At 42.2% G+C, this 22308-nt stretch overlaps 1 protein-coding gene across 1 annotated transcript in view; it reads right to left on the bottom strand.

Annotated features, from left to right (window-relative positions):
- KIF4A (kinesin family member 4A) overlaps nucleotides 1-22308 on the bottom strand; it is a 204012-nt gene that overhangs the window by 8794 nt on the left and 172910 nt on the right. Inside the window, exons 20-27 of the mRNA XM_008155964.3 lie at nucleotides 12060-12215; nucleotides 11833-11933; nucleotides 7642-7771; nucleotides 5887-6057; nucleotides 4472-4579; nucleotides 3428-3505; nucleotides 2976-3074; nucleotides 1804-1980 (exon numbers count right to left, since the gene is read on the bottom strand). Of these exons, the coding sequence (XP_008154186.2) occupies nucleotides 1804-1980; nucleotides 2976-3074; nucleotides 3428-3505; nucleotides 4472-4579; nucleotides 5887-6057; nucleotides 7642-7771; nucleotides 11833-11933; nucleotides 12060-12215 (1020 nt within the window). The remainder of the gene's footprint in view (nucleotides 1-1803; nucleotides 1981-2975; nucleotides 3075-3427; nucleotides 3506-4471; nucleotides 4580-5886; nucleotides 6058-7641; nucleotides 7772-11832; nucleotides 11934-12059; nucleotides 12216-22308) is intronic.

Here is a 22308-nt window from a genome sequence, read left to right as displayed (position 1 = left end):
GTGTCTGTCTATGAGCAGTCTGATCAAAGAGCAGTCATAGCATCCGTGTACTTTGAGGTCACACAAAGGGAGAAACTAGATGGTATGCCAGCTTGCTCCCCTTAAAGCCCAGTTATAGTCTCTTCTTGAGTTTTAAAATCAAGGGGAAAGCCTAGAAAATAATCATCTCTCACTGTTTTAGGCATAGGATTTATCATTGATAGCAATACTATTTACTTGAAATATTTGTTATATATTTCTTTTTCAGGCTTAGAGCAACAGTGCTATAACATATAGTAAGTTTTCCTTCAGGAAAGTATACCTGTATTTGCTTCTCATTTGGAAACTTCCTCACCAGTTTTAGGCCTTCTTCCATGTATTTCTGTGAGTATTTTTCAACTCTGCTTCCTGTTACTTAGCTGACCTTTTCATCTGTACTCAGTTCATGCGCTCCACTTCAACCACAGTAGAGTCCATAAATGTTTGTTAAGTAAATGAAAGCCAGACATGTTCTGTCCCATTTCCTCTAAGTGTCTCAACTCTCTGTCCCTCTACTACTTCTACTACCAAATCTTTGCAATATGCTATTAATTGGGCCAGAAATGCTCTCCTAGTTGCCCCCAACTTATATTTCCCTTTCTATCCTATAATGCAGCAATAGTCATCTCTTCCCTGGCGTCTTCCTAAACTCTATCTACTTGGTTTGGCTTTATAGTCAGTCACCCTTAAAAACCCCTCAGTGCATGTCTCTGAGATGAAGATGCTGAGGTTCTACGGTGTGCTTCTATTTCTTTGCCTTGTTTTCCTATTAGATTATAAGCTCTCTGAGGCTAAGGACAAGCTGTTAGGCCCAATACGTTGCATTTTTGACTATTTTCAAATGACCGAATGCCAGCATGATTATCTAGTCCTCATGACTTGCTTCTCTCTGATGTTGTGGCTTTAGAAGGCTCAGTTCCCTGTGTGGTTCACGATGAGCTAATGAAATCAAGTAACCTTCCAGGAAGCCAGCTAGGATAGTTTGTGAACTGCTCTTAGGCAGAAGTGACTGTAGGGCACAGTTGTGGTAGCAGTAAACTGTAGTGCCCAGGAAGTTAATGTTTTAACATAAATTATCTACATTTGATAATTATGTAAGCCTGTCATCATGTAAATAAATAAAATATGCCTCGAAGTCAGACTGTTCCTAACTGACCTTAACTAGTGTGTTTGATCTGAACTCTTAGCCTTTTCTGTAATTCTCAATGTCCCTTAGCCTAGTCAGCAAAATCACTCTATTAGGCACTCAGCTTCTGGTCTATACTTTTTACTGATATGACCATGATGTGACAGCAACAAACTGGACTTGGAGTCAGAATATTCTATTTCAAGTCCTGACTATCACTTGTATAACCTTAGGCAAGTCATTTCCCTCCTGTGGGCCGCAGATCCATCTGTAAAATAAATAATAAGTATCTCACTGAATTTTTGGGCGACAATTGAAAAGAAATAACATATATGAAGATGCTTTATAAACTGTAAAGTGCTATAAAAATGTGAAGGATTATGATCACATTGGAACCAGCCTGAAGAAATGGTATAGAACACTACTACCTTTCAGACTGGTAAGAGTCCACAGACATGAAAAGAATCACCTGCACACTCAGGCAGCTCCTTCTGCTGGCCCCAGGTTCCACACAGAGCTGGCCTGATGAGCACCCCTCAGTAGAGCCAATGCCTCTGAATGGGATCCAGGGGCTCAGGTGCAGGGTATGGGGCCGGTACATTCCCATTGGCAGTGAAGACAGACTAGAACCCCATACAGAGATGAGAGCTGCCTCCTACCACTTGGATGTTCCTCTTGGGTATCTTAAATAATTTTGTTGGCTTCCATTCCTCATCATCCCCATCGTCAATATCACCATCCTCAGGCTCATTCACAGAATGCTCTGAATAATATTTTAGATCATCGATGTCCATGCTTTGCTCCAGGAACTTTTCTTTAAAATGGGAAGGTCTTGGCTAAGAACAAAGGTTTGGAATGGTTATTAATTAAAAAAACAACACATGTGGATTATATCACAGTAGCTGTTGCCAGCTATCTTCTCAAAGCAGAGATTTCAGACTCCCTCAAATATACTCCACTTGACTGTACTAATCAGAAGAAATTCTGCTTCTGCCTTTGGCCTTGCAGAGTGTTTGAAGAGACAGAAACTGCAGGGAGAGGTTGAGTAATCTGAGGAGGGAGGGACTCATGATCTGATAAGTATCTAGGGATGGACAGCTGAGTTCTGCTCTTTTACTCTGCTCCTCCTCTTCAGCTGTGTTACATGTCTGTACATGGCCAAGAGTCCATCTTCCAGGAAGGGAGAAGGCCTATTTCCCTCAAGAATGTCCTAGAGCAGTGGTTCTCAACCTTTCTAATGCTGCGACCCTTTAATACAGTTCCTCATGCTGTGGTGACCCCAGCCATAAAATTATTTTCGTTGCTACTTCATAACTGTAATTTTGCTACAGTTATGAATCGTAACGTAAATATCTGTGTTTTCCGATGGTCTTAGGCGACCCACAGGTTGAGAACTGCTGCTGTAGAGTCCACAGTCCGATGGTCTTAGGCTGCTGTAGAGCCTAAGACCATCAGAAAACACAGATATTTATGTTAGGATTCTTAACAGTCGCGACCCACAGGTTGAGAACCACTGCTGTAGAGCCTAAGACCATCGGAAAACACAAATATTTATGTTACGATTCATAACATTAGCAAAATTACAGTTATGAAGTAGCAACGAAAATAATTTTATGGTTGGGGGTCACCACAACATGAGGAACTGTATTAAAGGGTCGCGGCATTGAAAAGGTTGAGAACCACTGTCCTAGAGTTTTATCTGGGAGTCCAAAGAAAATCGTGATGCTGGAATTTGGATATTTAACTTCTCAACCTCTTCTGAAAGGCAATTTTAGTGTACTCACTCCAAACCTTGGCTATGGGAAGGCATCATAGGCACTGAGCAATTTACCTTAGGTGGGATATATTCGAAAGAAGAGTCTGGAGATAGAAGGGTATCCTTAGGAAGATGAGGTTTCTGTTTGCTGGCTACTTGGAGGAGAGTCAGTTTCTATTTGAAAAGAAGAGACAATGTGTATATTGCAGGGCAGCTTCTGAGAGTGTTCATGGCTCAAACATAAAGATTTCTAAGCTAGCTAAATTTGAAAGCATATTAAAGTGAGGCAGGATAGTAAAGTAGGTTGAAGGACTCCCACTTTACAAGATCAGGATTCAATTCAGAAAAGAGCAAAATAAAAAGTGTGTTTATATAATTTGAAATGCACATAACTATATCACATGGAAACTCGATGTCGACCTCATAAAATACAGCCAAGTCATCATATTCAGGCTTACTCCCAAGGATTGGCTTCAGTTGCAACAGGGTCTCCCCGGGCTTGTTCAGTGGGTGGGAGGCTGTATTACCTGCTTTATGATTTCATTCTCTCGGAGAAGCTGCTTATTTTGCGCATACACTTCTTGCATCTTCTCAAGTTCTTCTTCCTATTTCCAGAGAGTATAGAGATCAGTGGGATTATTTTGGGCACTACATGTGGGGTACCAAACAACTCACAGATATGAAAACATACTGCTGCCAAGTTTCTGGCAGCAGATGGTTTTTGTACAGCAGGCACTGGCACCCAGAAAAATGCCTGATTGCCACCAGTTTTTAGGTGTCCTGAATGCCACTCTATTCCAACATCCCAAGCAGCCCTGACAGCCATCATAGAAACCATGGACTCTGCCCTACATGCCTTCTTATTCTTTTCCATTCTCCAGTCTCTCACCCCTCATTCACATCAGGAAGCTGATTAAGAAACCTATGCAGACAGCTCTGTTTCTCTGAAGTCAGAGATGCTTTTAATCATCCTTCTCAACATAGACTAGGCACTTTATTTGCTACTCTAATAAGCCTGATTAAACTTCCTGGCATTTAAGACAACCAGATTCATGCATACGACCTTAACTATAGTTTGGTTATATCTTCGATGGGAGGTACCAAGGAAACCCTAGAGACTGGTGTTTCAGGAAGAAGATTCTAAGTTGGATAAAACAGTGCTCTGACATGCTAGTAAGGGTGTGGTGTTCCCAGCCTCTGGAAGAAATTTAGGCATTTTATAAATGTCAAGTCTCAGCTCAGAAGAACAGACTCAGGAAGAGACAGCTGAATGTCCCTAGGATTCTACTGGATGTTTTAATTTTCTCAACTATTTAGAGCTCATGTTGAGGCAAAGAATCAGGAGGCCTCAGAGTCTGGTATTGAGTATGCACCGTCATTTCTGTACCAAAAAGGAGGTTATTCTGTGTGGCTACCTTAATTTGATCAACTAGGACCAAAAAGCAATAGAACCTGCCATTATCAACCCTGTTTAGCACCTAATTGCTCTCTGCTGTAAGTACAATGGTCTAAATCAGATAATTCTGTCAGGCCCTCAGAACCCATCTCTGAAAACCTTTGCCTCATTATACCTGACACTTCAGTGTGCTCCGCAGCTGTTGTTTCTTTTCACTGACTGACACTTCTGGCTGCTTCTCTGCCATCTGGCTTTGCTGCAACTGGCTGAGAAGGTACAGCACCTAGAGAAAGATACAACCCAACGGGACCAAAGGAATAAGACAAAAAAGGAAATCGGGCTCAGTCCAAGTAGTGATCAGATGGACTCCTCTGTGATTCAGCAGTGAACTGTTCTCTCTCTTTTTTAAAATCCTCACCTGAGGATATGTTTTTATTGCTTTTTTAGAGAGAGAGTAAGGGATGGGGGAGAAACATCATGTGATCAGTTGCCTCCCAGACATGCCCCAACCGGGGATGGAACTCAAAACCTAGTTATGTGCCATGACCGGGAATCAAAACCACAACCAACTGAGCCACCAGGCCGGGGCTAAAGGTTCTCTTTTGCTCTCATGGCTTGAAGTAGTAAGGAGCAAGCACAACTGCATTGTTCACCAGTCATGTTAATCTTTTTTTTTCCCCCAGCTCCCCCCGCCCAGTCATGTTAATCTTAATACCAAAATGGAGGCTAAGATCTCTTGTCACTGGTATGTGTAAACTTAGACAAGTCATTTATTTCTCTTTGTTTCAGGTTTCTTATCTGAAAAATTTGGAAAAGACTACATGGTTGTTTTTATTGCTCAGAAAACTTTTTATAAAAGCAGCTTTCTAGCTTTTAAGTTTGTTTCCAGTGTTATATTTGTAAACCCAGAGTTGTTTGGTGAATGAAAATCTGAAAGTGCTCCTCTCCCGCAGCTTGTATATTTAAGGAGCAAATGACTGGAATCCTAGGTTAACCAGGATTTGGTACCTGGAGACTTCAGGTGAGTAGCTGGAGAACCATTTCTTATTTTGTGAATAACCTTAACTGCTTTCAATTTTGTTTCCTATAAATGTGTAGCCCAAACTTCATTTGTTCCAGCATTGGGGTGCTCTCTTGATCATCTGAGTATCCCAAATATCCAATTCTATTTTTTAGAGGCAAACCTTGAGTAAAGCCTGACCCCTTTGGCATAGCTTATAAGGCCTCTATGACCTTGATTCTGCTTAGGTGTGTAATACAGGCTATTCAGATGCCAGTTCTTCCATTTACGTGTGACCTTAAGCATGTTAACTGTTGGAACACAATGCCTGGGCGAGGTCCCCGGGGGGGGGGGGGAGTGTGTGTGTGGCACACAGGAGCTCAGGGGCAGGGGGTACCAGGGGAATCTGCCTCAGAGTTGTTGAACTCGGACGGAACATGAACAGACCCCTCCCTGCGCTGCCCAAACTAGCTGCTCCGGCTACATGGTCTTTTGAAGGAAACATCATATCCCCCACTATTTTTTAAAACTAACAACAGAAAGCAATGATGATTTATTCCTCAGTATTGCTTCTTGGCTCGCTAGTTTACCTTCTCTTGATGCTGTTGCTCCATTCTGAACAGCTCTGCCTGTAACTCTGTCTCTTTTTCAGCAATATGATTTCGTTCCTCAAACAGCATCTTCTGCATGTCAGCATAGCTGGCCTTGTTCTGTTTCAGATTGCTTTCAAGCTTGCTGACCTGTATCTTGGAGGAGACCAGCTGGAAGAGATAAAAGTAGAACATTTTCTTTGGAGAATGGCCACCTTTCCCCAATCATTAGGCAGACAAATGTCTGTTTTCTTGAAATGGGCTAAGAAAAGTTCCACCATATCCAAGTCCATTCTTATGTTTTCATGACATATGAATTCTACCATTGAATAGTAACAACACTACTCAGGTCAAGAGCCGATATTTCTGTTGAGGTAGATAACTTAAAGCCAGAAGCCATCACTAAGGTCATTCAATCTCTTGCTCTGCCTCAAGGCAAGAATAAACCCAACATGAACAGTAGCTGACAACTCCATATTCTGATATGTAAGAAGTTCTTCCTTAATTTTAAAGAGAAAAATCATAAGACACACCCTTATGGCCAATTATGTCCCATTTCAGAATGTCTGTGTTCACATGCTGAAACCCGTAGACATGTTAGCTGAGACTGCAGATCTGGCTCTTCAGGCTAGATTGATATCTTATGCTGGCCTAGTTATATATTCTCTATTAGCCTGGATGGCGAACATCATAAGCACCAGTGCTCATAAGACTAATGAGGATTTCTTTAGTAAGATAAATCTGCTAACCGAACACAAAATGTAGAAAGGATAGCATTGCTCACACTTGCAGAATCGGAGGAGTTTGTAAAGCTTGTCTCAAGAGAAAATGCTTTAATCACCAGAGGTGACCAACTTTAATTCCTCGTGATAATGTAAGATGATAGACTATTTTAAGTTCAGTGAAGATGCATTTTAAAATAAATCTTTGTATGCCAATTATTATTTTTTTAAAATATATTTTATTGATTTTTTACAGAGAGGAAGAGAGAGGGATAGAGAGTTAGAAACATCGATGAGAGAGAAACATCGATCAGCTGCCTCTTGCACACCCCCTACTGGGGATGTGCCCGCAACCAAGGTACATGCCCTTGACCGGAATCGAACCTAGGACCCTTGGGTCCGCAGGCCGACGCTCTATCCACTGAGCCAAACCGGTTTCGGCTGTATGCCAATTATTAATTTGTCTGTCCTAGATTGTATCTTAAACTTTTTTTATTGTTGTTAATCCTCACCCAAAAATATTTTTCCATTGATCTTTTTTAGAGAGAGTGGGAGAGGGAAAGACAGAGAGAAACATCGATGTGAGAGAAACACATCAATTGGTTGCTTACTGCATCGTGCCCCGACCAGGGCCTGGGCCGGGGAGGAGCCTGCAACCAAGGTATGTGCCCTTGACCAGAATCAAACCCGGGACCCTTTGGTTCATAGGTCAACACTCTATCCACTGAGTCAAAGTGGCTAGGGCTTAAACTTTTTGAATATGGGTGTTTCAAAAAGTACTACAGTATAATAGTTTATGTTTAGGTAGTGGCCTACTATGGCATCCTGATCTTTTCCTAATAATAAGAGCAAACATTTATTGAGCACTTGCTCACACCAACTTTTACCCATAAAACTATTTCTCTAATGTTAGTGTCATTGTGGTTTTTACCAGGAAAAGTGGCAATGACACAATGACAGTATTCCAGGCTAACATCTTATTTCAATCTACCAAGCCAGATCCCTAATTGCTGGTAGGAAGAGTAATATTTACCTCTCCAATTAAATATTTCATGGCACACTTGGCTTCCAGAATGGTAGCAATATTCTCCCAGCGATGTTTTGGCCTGTCTTCACTTTCTGCATCCAGTAGCTTCTGCTGCAGGTCAGCAATCTGAGCACTCCTGCAAGGAAAGAAACAGTGAGCCTTATTACCAGTAGTCTCCACACCCAGGACAGGGGAAAAGTTCTGAGGAGAAACTTCAAATAGTTTTACAGAAGGAGGTATCAGTTAAATATTATTTATATAATGATTTAGTCATTTGGTTAGGATGTGTGCTCAAATGTGAGCTCTTACAGTAGCTCAAATCCTGTTACAAAGAGACTCCAAAGACCATCCAAATGGTTTCATTTCATTAAATACTGGTTTAAATAAATGGATCATAAACGGGACTTGGAAAGATTTATTTTAGTAAGGCTTATTAGTAGTGCATCGACTGTAATATGACTTGTCTCAAGGCCACATAAGCTCAGATTGTGATATGGTGGTTCACCTATACAAGAACAAGATTCAGGTTGGAGACTGGAAAGAAAAAACCCCTCAAAATAACAAACACGTGGATGCTTTTTGCTGGAATTGAATACCAAATTGATACCTATGGTGTTGTGAGAGGTTATCTTGAAGTGCCTGCCACATGACTGAGAAGTTTCTGAGAAGACAAGATACCCTGATTCTGGTTATAGCTTCCAGATACTTTCTGATTGAGTATGGTCTGAGAGCAAGGTCGACACAATATTTTAGTTTCATTAATAGCTTCCTTCTTAAATTTTCTATGTGACCAGTGAGAGGGAGCACAACAGCATGTGCACAGCATGCAGTGCTATGTAAGGTACTATAAAGAAGATGGGACCCTAATCAGTTTGGCTCAGTATATAGAGCATTGGCCCACGGACTGAAGGTCCCAGGTTTGATTCTGGTCAAGGGCATATGCCTTGGCTGCAGGCTCGATCCCCAGTAGGGGTTGTGCAGGAGGCAGCTGATCGATGTTTCTCTCTCATCAATATTTCTATCTTTCTATCCCTCTCCCTTCCTCTCTGTAAAATTAATCACACACACACACACACACACACACACACACACACACACACACAACGAAGATGGGTACCAAAATAATGGGTACCAAGATAACCTAACATGGCAGTTCTCAAATTTAGGTCTCAGGACTTCTCTACACTCTTAAAAAGTATTGAGGGACATGACCACAAAACATTTTCCCAATAGGTTTTCTTTCTGCTATATTGGTAGCGTTCAGCCTATTGGGAATGTTAAAAAAAAAAAAAAAAAGCACCGAGGACCTAAGAAATTCCATTCATATACACATTATACCTACAGCATTAGAAAGTAAAACTGATAAATATTAAATATTTATTAATTCATTTAAAAATAAACACTCACTAACATTTTATGAAAAAAAAACATTTTTTTAAAACAAAAAATAATTTAGTGAGAATACTGGGATTATTTTTCACTTTTACAAAGCTCTATAATATCTGGCTTGGTAGATGACACCTAGATTCACACATCTCCCTCTGCATTCAGTCTTTGTTGACGTAAATGAAGACAATCTGGCCTCACATGGATATGTAGGTGGACAAGGGAGGAGCATTTTAATAGCCTTTTCAGATAATTGTGGCTATTCTTCTTTGAGAATACACCAAAACCCTACAAGTGGTAGCTTCTTAAAAGTTAGCTGAAAAGTAGAATCTGAAGAAAACAAAACAAAACAAAGTGGAATCTGAAACAATTATTAATAAACATTTCATACTCTCTTACATTAAAATTCATTGGTCTATCTTGAAATCTGAATGGGTCTTTTACCCATACGTGATTCTATAACATGCCATTTGTACAACACTGAGGCATGTAGCGTCTCCAAATATTAACACATTTCTTTATACAGTATAGAAAAATCACATTTGTTAATATCCCTATTGGTCTCATCAGAAAAGTAATGAAAAACTGTCAAGCTCACAGTAGCAGATATACATTTTCCAAAATTCTGACTGTCTCTTGAAAATTCAAATTTTTGGCGACAAACACTGTCAGCTGTTTTCCTTGAAGTGACAGGCTCACTCAGTTCATTTCTGAGAAATGTCTGCCACGTACCCAAGTCTGAATAACCATAGTCGGTCTGTCAGTCATTCTTCAAGTAGAAATGAAGTTCCATGCACAGAGGCCTGCTGTTCACCCTCCCAGCGCCAAGCGCCTTTCCTGGAGACACTACCACACACCTGCACGCTGCACATGCGCTGTGTTCTTCCCACTCCGTCACACGTACCAAAAAGCGCTGAACTCAAGGGTGCAGATTTCATGAAATGAACACTTTTTACTGCTCTCTCAAAGTCACTCTTAAGTGAGACTCGCTTTTTAAATCTGTGAGTGTGTGGTGGCGATGTATTCAGTGACCACTGCTACAGATTGGTACCACTGCTTTTGTTCAAGCCAAGCTGTCACCAGTTTGGTCCACTGTTGCTTTTGCACTATTATGGCAAATAACATCTTAATGTTATTATGAAAATAGTTTTGATCAGACTCCCTGAAAGGGTCTCAGAGACCCCCAGGAGTTTTCAGACCACACTTTGACAACCTGGTCTAATATGTAGTCCTTTCCTTCAACGGCTTACAATATTTCTAGATTGACAAGACTAATAAACATAAAACAGCTAATAAATATAAAGATAACATGTGTCATCTGTATCACATGATTGAGTACTGTAAGTTCTGAAGGAGGTTAGAGAAGAGGAAAAGAGGGAGATTAGTGAGGGATGAAGGGTCAGGGTAGGCTTCTTAGAAGAGGTGGGCCAGAACACTTCAGAGTTGTTGTCCATCATATGCCCTTTCCTGTTGTCTCTGACAATTTATGACCCTTGGCTATTTCAAAATTTAGTTTATGCCTCATAAATTTTAGAAAAATTTTCTTGATTAAACTCACCTCTGTCTGATTGCCCTCTACTCAGCACTTGCCCTACATTTAAGTAATCATTTACTTATGCCCAGTGGTATGCGGGTAAATGTTTAACATCCAGCACTTAAAAAACCAGACCTGATTTGTAGCTTTTGTTAGTTTCTGTTGTGTAAATCCCCTCACCATAACCAATTGTAAGCTATCAATGGCTTATAATATTTCTGAAATTTCAACAAATGATTCTTTCACATTATACTATTTCCACTTGAGAGTAAGGGTGATGCCATCTATTTTTTCTATATATACCAATTGCACCTAGGGCAGCACAAAGCAGAAACTCAAATGCTGAATGACTTATAGATGTATCCAAAGATAAACAGCTAGTGTGTATTGCTAAAAACAAATTAAATGACCTCCAAGCTCTTCTGGGCAATAAAATTCTATTATCTTAAGAAATTTATAATGTCTACATTCTGATTCTTATAGAAATATATTTTTAAAAAAGAAAGAGAACGTTCACTGAGCACTTCTACTATGCCAACTACTGTACTGTTATGTACTTTACTTACTAATCTCATTTAATGCTCATAATCACTTTGTTCTATCTACTTTGCTGTTGATCTCTAAAGTTCTCCTTCTATGTTGTTGCTCTTCTAATTTAAAAAAATATTTTTATTGATTTCAGAGAGAGGAAGGGAGAGGGAGACAGAGATAGAAACACCAACGATGAGAAAGAAACATCATTGATCAGCTGCCTCCTGCACGCCCCCCACTAGGGATCGAGCCTGCAACCCGGGCATTGAACTGTGACCTCCTGGTTCATAGGTTGACGCTCAACCACTGAGCCATGTCAGGCTGTTGTTACTCTTCTGATATCATTTCTTGGGTTCCTCTAAAGTTTTGTTTTTAGTCAGTTCCACATTTCAGAGATATTACTGCATCAAAAATTGTGGTGCAGCTTAAAGATCATGGGCTTTGGAGTTAGACAGCCCAAGTTCCGAATCCCAGCTATATATAATCTATAGCAAATATATTAAGATCTGTGAACTTCAGATCTCTAAAGTAAGAAGAATCATACATAACTCATAAGGTATACCTCATAGGGAAGGACTGAATGAGAAAATGTATCTAACTTGTCTAGTGACGTATATATTTAAAAAAAAAATTGCTACTTTCTCTTGTTTCTCCACCATCACAAAACTTTTGAATCACTGGACTAGCATGTTCTATTTTGATTCCAGGCATACATTTTTATAATGCCTTACAGACAGTCCCATTACCTGAGTTCTATTTCAGTCTCTAGGCTTTCAATCTGCTTTGTAATGGAATCCTCTGACTCAGAAACTTGGCCATGAAGTTCAGCAACTGAGAATGTGCGCCTCTGTAAGGAAGAATAGTGAGAATGAGGGTGAAGTACTCAAAGGAAAGTAACCGTCCAAAGCAGTGAGTGTATCTGGGGAGTACAAGAGTCTGATAATTGGTCAAATATTTCCATAATGGCACTTACCCGGAATTTAGAAGGTAGATTCTCCCCAGATTGCTTTTGTTCTTTGAGTTGAGCCAGATCCTGAGCCAGGATCTTTCTATCTTCAAGAAGGTCATTCAGATGGCGTTTGGCTTCCTCAGTACTAACCATAACCTCAATTTCATTTCCAAGCCAACTCTAGAAGAGTAATCAAGTGATGTTGGGTTAGGGATGCGGGTTCTCTGGCCCAAGGGCTCAATTCAGCTCCAGACTTAATTTTCCTCAGACCAGAGCTCAAGTAACTAGAAGTGAGATTTCCATTTGTACCTACACTCACCAAAAGTTCGAATAGGTCTCCAAGAGCCTTTACAGCAATATCCTAAAAGGTCACAATAAAGAGACTTTCTGCAGAAAATCTTCAGATATTCTATATTTCTCTGTACTCTGTCTTATCTTCTCCATTTTCTCCTTATCTAGTCATGATATAGAATTAAAGTATATTTTGACTGCCTGTTCTATTTAGTAAATAGATATTCATTCTTAATCTTTAAAGATAAAATATATTAAGCAAACAAAATTAACTAAATTCAGTTTTAAAAAAAGGACCATCCCTGAGAACACTTTCACATCAGATGACATACCACAATAAGAGTAATCAAAAGAAAGCTGGAGCGGATATATTAATATCAGGTAATGTAGAATTCATATCAAAGAATTACCAAGGATTAAAAAAGATGATTTCATAATGGTAGAGGAGTCAATTATTCAAGAGAACTTAATCCTCTAATAAAGCACCAAAATATGTGAAACAAAAGGAGATAATATGGAATTATAAAAACACTCAATTGATCCAAAAAGAAGCCAGAAAACTAGGAAAAAGTGAATGAAGAACAGGTGGGAAAAATAGAAAACAAATAGCAAGATGAAAGATTCAAAACTACCAATTGTAAGATTGGATTAAAAAAGCTAGACCCAACTACATGCTGCCTACATAAATCACACTTTAAAAGTGAAGGCATAACTTTTACCCTTTGTGACAGCATGGATGGACCTGGGGAGTATTATTCGTGCTAAGCAAAATAAGCCAGTCAGAGAAAGACAAATACCATATAATCTCACTAATATGTGGAATATAATGAAGAAAATAAACTGATGAACAAAATGGAACCAGAGTGTGGATACATGAAACAGACTGGCCAGTACCCAAGGGGAGGGGAGTGGGTTGACTAGATAAAGAAGGTGAAGAGATTAGCTTAAAGAACATATATGCAATACCCCATGGACACAGACAATAGTTTGGTGAAGGCCAAAAGAGAGGGAGGCTGGGGTGGATCGAGGTGGGCAAAGGGGATGGGGGAAAGGAGGACAACTTGCAATTATGTCAACATTAAAATTTTTAATAAAAAAAATACGAAGGCACAAATAGGTTAAAATTAAAAGGATTACAGTAAATACCTGTACTTGCTGCCTCTCACAACCACATCAAAACTACAACTAAGAGACAAAACAACTATCATCCAGAACCACGGGAAAGCTGGCTAAGTGGAAGTTCTACAACTAGAAGGAAAGAAAAAAGTGCATTGAGACGGGTAGGAGGTGTGGAGGTGAGGAGGTGCGCATGGAACGGGCTGGCAACCGGGTGCACTGCTATTTTTTTTTCAATTGGGAGTGGGATACAAGCTCCCACTTGCTCTGAACTCCAGTTCCGGGTGAGACTCTGGGGACCCAGACTCATACGGGGAAAAACTGTGCTATCTGGCATCGGGGCAGAATGCACAACCCCACCCAATCTGTGCACAGCAGCTTTTGCATATGAATGGCCTGTCCTTTCTAGCTTAAAACCTGTCAAACTGCAGCTGGGTCAGAGAGACCCAAGCTTCCTAAAGAAGGTCCAAGGCCCGGCAGCAGAAGCCTGCCTTGCTTCATAGCTGGGCTTCATCTGGGCACTTCCAAATCCCATACAAAGAGGAGGAATCTGAGAGCTCCTCAGAGTGCTTCAGTGTGCCTCGCTGGCAAACTTACCGAGGGTGCTCCTCTGAGCTGCCACTGGGAGTAAGCACCTATCCACCACAGGTACAGCATTAAAAACTGAGTCTGCCCACCCCACAACTACAGAACTCTGGGCAACACAGTCACGCCTTTCCAGAGTGCAGGCCCCCCGAACCACATCACCCCAACAGACGGTTCCTTGGAGCCACTGTGAGTCCCCACTGGGCAAGCGTAATTTCAATTTAGGGTGCAAGACAGAAAAATTGGAATACTACCCTCCACGACTGCTGACCTCTAAACACTGCAGTTGTGCCTCTCAAACTCGCAGGCCTACATCAAGAGAACCCAAATAGTTCAAGTAGGGAACTACACTAGATTACCAAGCCCAGGAGAACTGAGAGATTACATCAGTAGCACCATCACCAAAAGAACCTGGGTAGCAAAGCAATTGAAACTACAATCAAAACATTACAGGAAAACATGGGGAGACAGAAAGGAAATTCTCAAAGGAAGGAACAGGAAGAATCACCAGAAAGGGAGTTAAATGAACTTGAGGCTAGCAGCTTAACAGAAAAAGAATTCAGAGTATTCGTTATAAGGATGTTTAAACGGATGGATGACAAATACACACAACTCAATGAGAACTATAACGAGCTGAATGAAAACATCACCAACATGAAAAGAAACCAAGAGGAGATGAAGAACGACATAGCTGCAATAAAGAACACAATGGAAGGCTTAAAGAGTAGAGTAGAAGAGGCTGAGGACCGCATCAGCGAATTAGAGGACAAGGTAGGAAAAAACACACAAACTCAGCAGCAACTGGAAAGAAGACTTAAAAAGCAAGAGGAGAGCCTAAGGGAGCTTTGGGACGACAAAAAACGAAACAATATTCGAATAATGGGGATAAAAGAAGGAGAGGAAGAGAAGCAAGGACTAGAAAACTTGTTGGAAGAAATAATGACAGAAAATTTCCCTGATATTGACAAGAAAAAAACTATCCAAGTCCAAGAAGCATTCAGAGTCCCAAACAAGTTGAACCCCAAAAGACCGACATCAAGACACATCATAATTAAATTGACGAACACCAACGACAAAGCAAGAATCTTAAAGGCTGCAAGAGAGAGACAGAAAGTTACCTACAAGGGATCTCCTATCAGAATATCAACTGATTTCTCAACAGAAACACACCAGGCCAGAAAGGAATGGACTGAAATATACAAAGTGATGCAAAACAAGGGACTGAACCCAAGAATACTATATCCAGCAAGGCTATCGTTCAAAATTGAAGGTGGAATCAGAAGCTTCACAGACAAAAAAGGGCTAAAAGAGTTCATCACTACCAAGCCGGCAATGAAAGAAATGCTCAAGGGGCTGCTGTAAAAAGAAGATAGAGAAAGTCAAGAAGAAACATAAACACTAAGGAAAAATATGTCAACAAACAGGTACTTATCAATAATAACATTAAACGTAAATGGATTAAATGCACCAATCAAAAGACATAGGGTAGCTGAATGGATAAGAAAACATGACCCATATATTTGCTGTCTACAAGAGACCCACCTTAGAGCAAAAGATTCACACAGACTGAGAGTGAAGGGATGGAAAAACATTTTTCAGGCAAATGGAAATGAGAAAAAAAGCCGGGGTTGCGATACTTATACCAGATAAAATAGACCTCAAAGTAAAGGCCATAATAAGAGATAAGGAAGGCCACTACATAATACTAAAGGGAGCAATCCAGCAAGAAGATATAACTCTGGTAAACATTTATGCACCTAATGCAGGAGCGCCCAAATACATAAAAAATCTCCTGGAAGATATCAAGGGAGAGATCGACATCAATACAATCATAGTAGGGGACTTTAATACACCACTGACATCAATGGATAAATCCTCTGGACAAAAAATCAGCAAAGGAACAGCAATTCTAAATGACACACTAGATCAGATGGACCTAATTGACATCTTCAGAGTATTTCACCCCAAAGCCATGGAATATACGTTCTTCTCAAGTGCACATGGGACATTCTCAAAAATAGACCACATTTTGGGTAACAAGCAAAGTCTCCCCAAATTCAAAAAGATTGAAATCATATCAAGCATTTTCTCAGACCATAATGGCATAATATTAGAAATAAACTACAATAAAAACATTCCTAAAAACTCAAACACTTGGAAACTGAATAGCATGCTACTAAACAATGACTGGGTTATCAATGAGATCAAAGAAGAAATTAAAAACATCCTGGAAATATTTCGGCTCGCCGCGCCATGGCCTGTTGGCGCCCTGAGACCCCGCCCCACCCTGGGACCCGCCCCGCCCTGAGACCCGCCCCGCCCTGGTACCCGCCCCGCACGTTTTGAAGACCCGCCTCGCAAGTCTTGCAGGCGCACCTACGCTCCAAGCAAGGGCTTATGCATGTGGGTGGCCTGCCCTCTGGCAGCGGACCAGATGAACTGCTGTTCTAGTTGGACTGCTCCAGGGCCACTCAGACAGGAGGAGGAAACTACAGTTTTTGCTGTAATCCCTGCTGAGTGCCTAAGGCAGTGGCTGATATACGCCCCATTGGGGACCCAGAAACGAGGGCATCTGGTGGTCTGTGGGAAATGACACCAGACTTAAACCACGCGCATAAGGGACACATCCAACAGGCAGATTCAGTGAGCGCCAAAGCCTTGCTGCACCAAGACCCGGCCCATAGGAGTGTCTCCTGCACAGCAACTCTTCCTTTATAGACAAAGAGAGCCCTCCCAGTGGCACCAGCAACAATCAAGACTTAACTATACAACGGAGGACTGGGATGGAGGCATAGGGCGGAGGCCTCGATGTTGCCTGCCACAACAACTTTGAGGCTGCGACGGGAGAGCGGAGCAGACACCACCCAAGACCACCGTAGGGCTGGCTGAGTGGATGCTCTGCAGCTAGAATAAAAGAGGGGTATGCGGGATGATGCTGATGCAGATGACCCAAGGACCACACTTTGGGAACTGCGGCTCGGGCGACGCAGTGACGACCTGGAGCGTGCTCGACGCGGTCCCCCCGGCGGTCTCCGGCTGAGGGGGCGGCTCCACTGGCTGCCGAGCAAGGACAGACAGGCCCCTGTGAGACGTGGGGTGGGGGACTCCGCGCTTGCTGGCCTCCGAGTCCTTCAGGAATCTCGGTGCCCCGGGGGCGGCTGGGTGCACATGCTCGGCGACCGGCCGCCGCTGCGGACCCAGGGGCCGGCGCGGCGACGCCGGACCGGCCCGCCGCCACGCACCGGGCGCACCGGAGCTTCGCCGAGCAGCCGCCCGACGAGTTCTGCGGCGGCCGTCCTGGAGCTCTGGCAGGATGGCCGGGGGGGTTGCTGGGGGGGGGTTGACCGGCGGGAATTGGGATCGGGAGGACGGGGGCCCCGCTGGGACCCGGGTGCGGGCGGGGTTGCGCGTCTCTGGGCTCGGGAGTGGTCGCGTGCCTCCGGGTATGGATGGGGCCTCGCGTCCCTGGGTCTGGGAGGGGCCGCGTGCCCCTGGGTCCAGGTGAGGCCGGATTCCGGGTCCGGGTGAGGCCAAGTGCCCCTGGACCCGGATGACGCTGGGTCCCGTGCCCGGGTGAGGCCAAGCGCCCCTGGGTCTGGGAGAGGCCAAGCGCCCCTGGGTCCAGGTGAGACCATGTGTCCCTGGATCAGGGGGAGGCCTCATGCACCTAGGTCCAGGTGAGGCCACGTGCCCCTGGGCCTGGGAGAGGCCACGCACCCCTGGGTCCGGGCGAGACCATGTGTCCCTGGATCCGGGTGGGGCCTCGTGCACCTAGGCCCGGGTGGGGCCGCGTACCCCTGGGTCTGGGGGAGGCCAGGCGTCCCTGGGTCCGGGTGAGACCGTGTGTCCCTGGATCCGGGTGAGGCCTCGTGCGCCTAGGCCCGGGTGAGGACACATGCCCCTGGGTCTGGGAGAGGCCAGGCATCCCTGGGTCCGGGTGAGACCACGTGTCCCTAGATCCGGGTGAGGCCACGTGCCCCTTAGTCCGGGTGAAGCCGTGCCCCTGGGTCCGGCCGAGACCAAACCAGAGGGAGTCGGACCTCCGTTACCACCATTTGTCCACCATCCAGAGCTGAGGGGTCAGTGCTGACATGTACACATAAGGAACTGGTGGACATTGAAATTGGGTCTCAAAAGAACTGTTGGTCCAGAAAGAAACTCACTACAGACTGATCCATCTGCCTGTCAGCATAACTATTATTGCTCGTCTCACATTCAGTTCTCATAAGTATATATCTAGTGACATATGATCTTGCTCATCTAGGGGAAATGATGAACAACATAGACTGAGGAACAAGAACAGAACCAGAAGCAAGGAGGCATCGATCGGACTATCGGGCCTCAGAGGGAGGATAGGGGAGGGTGGGGGGAGGGGTAGAATTCAACCAAAGGACTTGTGTGCATGCATATGAGCCTATCCAACGGTTAAGTTCAACAGGGGGTTGGGGCATGCGTGGGGAGGGGGGGCGATGGGAATGGGGGGATGAGGACAAATATGTGACACCTTAATCAATAAAGAAATTAAAAAAAAAAACATCCTGGAAATGAATGACAATGAAAACACAACATTGCAAATCCTATGGGACACAATGAAAGCAGTCCTGAGAGGGAAGTGTATAGCTCTACAGGCCTATCTCAAAAAACAAGAAAAAATGCTAATAGATCATCTAACTCAACAACTCAAAGAATTAGAAAGGGAGCAACAAGAAAAGCCCACAGTGAGCAGAAGAAAGGAAATAATAAAGATCAGAGCAGAAATGAATGACATAGAGACCAAAAAAAAATACACATGATCAACAAAACCAAGAGCTGGTTCTTTGAAAGGATAAACAAGATTGGTGAACCTCTCGCCAGGCTCACCAAGAAGCAAAGAGAGAGGACCCAAATAAACAAAATCAGAAATGAAAGAGGTGAAATAACAACAGACCCCAAAGAAATACAAAGGATTGTCAAAAAATACTATGAACAACTCTATTCCAACAAAATAGACAACCTGGAGGAAATGGACACATTCCTAGAAAAACACAACCTTCCAAAACTTACTCAGGAAGAGACTAAAAATCTCAATAGGTTGATAACTATGGAAGAAATTGAAGCAGTCATCAAAAAACTTCCAGCAAACAAAAGTCCAGGGCCAGACGGGTTCACAGGGGAGTTTTACAAAACATTCAAGGAAGAGCTAAAACCTATCCTCCTCAGACTATTCCAGAAAATTCAAGAAGAAGGGACACTCCCAAGCTCCTTCTATGAAGCCAGCATCACCCTAATACCAAAACCAGATAAAGATAACACAATGAAAGAGAATTACAGGCCAATATCCCTCATGAACATAGATGCCAAAATCCTCAACAAAATTCTAGCAAATCGAATCCAGCAGTACATCAGAAACCTCATACACCATGACCAAGTAGGGTTTATCCCTGGGATGAAAGGATGGCACAATATTCGCAAATCAATAAACGTCATACATCACATAAACAAATTGAGAGATAAAAACCATATAGTCATATCAATTGATGCAGAAAAAGCATTTGACAAAATCCAACACCCTTTCTTGATAAAAACTCTCAGCAAGATGGGAATAGAAGGATCATACCTCAACATAATAAAAACCATATATGACAAACCCACAGCCAACATCATACTCAATGGGCAAAAACTAAAACCATTTCCCCTAAGAACAGGAACAAGACAGGGATGCCCACTCTCACCACTCCTATTCAACATAGTGTTGGAAATACTAGCCATTGCAATCAGACAAGAAGAAGAAATAAAAGGCATCCAAATTGGAAAAGAAGAAGTAAAACTGTCCTTATTTGCAGATGACATGATACTGTACATAGAAAACCCTAAAAACTCCATCAAAAAATTATTAGACTTAATAAATGAATTTGGCAGAGTAGCAGGATACAAAATAAACGCTAAGAAATCTATGGCAATTATATACACCAATAATGATCTTACAGAAAGAGAGACTAAAAAAGCAATCCCATTTACCATCACACCAAAAAAATTAAGATACCTAGGAATAAACTTAACTAAGGAGGTAAAAGACTTATACACGGAAAACTATACAACACTGAAAAAACAGATAGAGGAAGACATAAACAGATGGAGGAACATACCATGTTCATGGATTGGTAGAATCAACATCATTAAAATGTCCATACTACCCAAAGCAATCTATACTTTCAATGCACTTCCCATTAAAATTCCAATGGCATACTTCACAGACCTAGAACGAACTTTTCAAAAATTCATCTGGAATAAAAAAAGACCCCGAATAGCCACAGCAATCCTGAGAAAGAAGAATAAAGTAGGAGGGATCTCAATACCAGATTTCAAGCTGTATTACAAAGCCACTGTTCTCAAAACTGCCTGGTATTGGCACAAGAACAGACATATAGACCAATGGAATAGAATAGAGAACCCAGAAATCGATCCAAATTGCTATGCTCAATTAATATTTGATAAAGGAGGCATGAACATACAATGGAGTCAAGACAGTCTCTTCAATAAATGGTGTTGGGAAAATTGGACAGATACATGCAAAAAAATGAAACTAGACCACCAACTTACACCATACACAAAAATAAACTCAAAATGGATCAAGGACTTAAACATAAGACAGGAAACCATAAAAATACTAGAGGAATCTACAGGCAGAAAAATCTCTGACATATGCCAAAAGAAATTCTTCACTGATACTGCTCCTAGGGCAATGGAAGCTAAAGAGAAAATAAACAAATGGGATTACATCAAAATAAAAAGCTTTTGCACAGCAACAGAAACCATCAATAAAACAACAAGAAAGCCCACTGCATGGGAGAACACATTTGCCAATGATGTCAACGATAAGGGTTTAATCTCCAACATTTACAGGGAACTCATGCAGCTTAACAAAAAGAAGATAAACAACCCAATCAAAAAATGGGCAACTGATCTAAATAGAAACTTTTCGAAAGAAGACAGAAGGAAGGCCAAGAGACATATGAAAACCTGCTCTAAATCACTAATCATCAGAGAGATGCAAATCAAAACAACAATGCGGTACCATCTCACACCTGTCAGAATGGCCATTATCAACAAGTCAACAAATGACAAGTGCTGGCGAGGATGTGGCGAAAAAGGAACCCTAGTGCACTGCTGGTGGGAATGCAGACTGGTGCAGCCACTGTGGAGAACAGTATGGAGTTTCCTTAAAAAACTAAAAATAGAACTCCCATTTGACCCAGTGATCCCTCTTCTAGGAATATATCCTAAGAAACTGGAAACATCAATCAGAAAGGATATATGCACCCGTATGTTCATAGCAGCACAATTCACCATAGCTAAGATTTGGAAACAGCCTAAGTGCCCATCAGCAGATGAATGGATTAAAAAACTGTGGTACATCTACACAATGGAGTACTATGCTGCGGTAAAAAAGAAGGAGCTCTTACCATTTGCAACAATATGGATGGAGATGGAGAACATAATGCTCAGTGAAATAAGCCAGGCAGAGAAAGATAAATATCACATGATCTCACTCATTTGTGGAATATAAGGAACAACATAAACTGATGGGGGAAAAAATAGATCCAGAAACAGAGAAACATCAATCAGAATGTCAAACCTCAGGGAAGAAGTTGTGAGGTAACCAGAAACCCAAGAATGCACGAGAACGCCTTTCCAGCCATGCTAGCAATCATCAGATGTAAGGTAATTTTACTCGGGACAAGAGGGTAAGTATTTTGGACTTATGCTCCTGACTCTCCATGGGTAAGACCACTCATATAGGCTGATCCCCTGACTAACATAGTCACCAATAATACCAAACACCTTGGTTATCCAGGAGGTCCATGGGGGGGGGGGGCAAGAAAGTATATATACACAGGGGTCTCCACTCAGCTTCCCTTTTATATGACACAAAATCAAAACAATGCCCCTTTGTGTGTAAAATTAAAGAGAGGTTTCTGGCTTGTGTGGACACCAAAGAAAGGGTGTCACTACTATCACTACTTGCCCGTGGTAGAAGTGCAGAAAATGTAACCAAGACCTTGTCTATACAAAAAGAAATAGACAGCCAGTTTGAAAGGGTAATGCCATGGACTAGAACAAAGAATATCCTTACATGATATTATTCTACACTGTCATTAAAAATTTTCCCAGACTTGGATCACCCCCATTACATATAATAATTCCTCACACCCATGGGGGGGGGGAGGGGGAATCATCTGTTTGGTGCTTGGAGACAAACGTAACACATCTCTAGATATTTTAGAATTACAACAGCATATTA

This window comes from Eptesicus fuscus, chromosome 1 (genome assembly GCF_027574615.1).
Source record: "Eptesicus fuscus isolate TK198812 chromosome 1, DD_ASM_mEF_20220401, whole genome shotgun sequence".
In the NCBI taxonomy this organism is placed as follows: Eukaryota; Metazoa; Chordata; class Mammalia; order Chiroptera; family Vespertilionidae; genus Eptesicus; species Eptesicus fuscus.
Note: the sequence above shows the minus strand (reverse complement) of the source record. Positions and strands in the feature narration are given on the sequence as shown.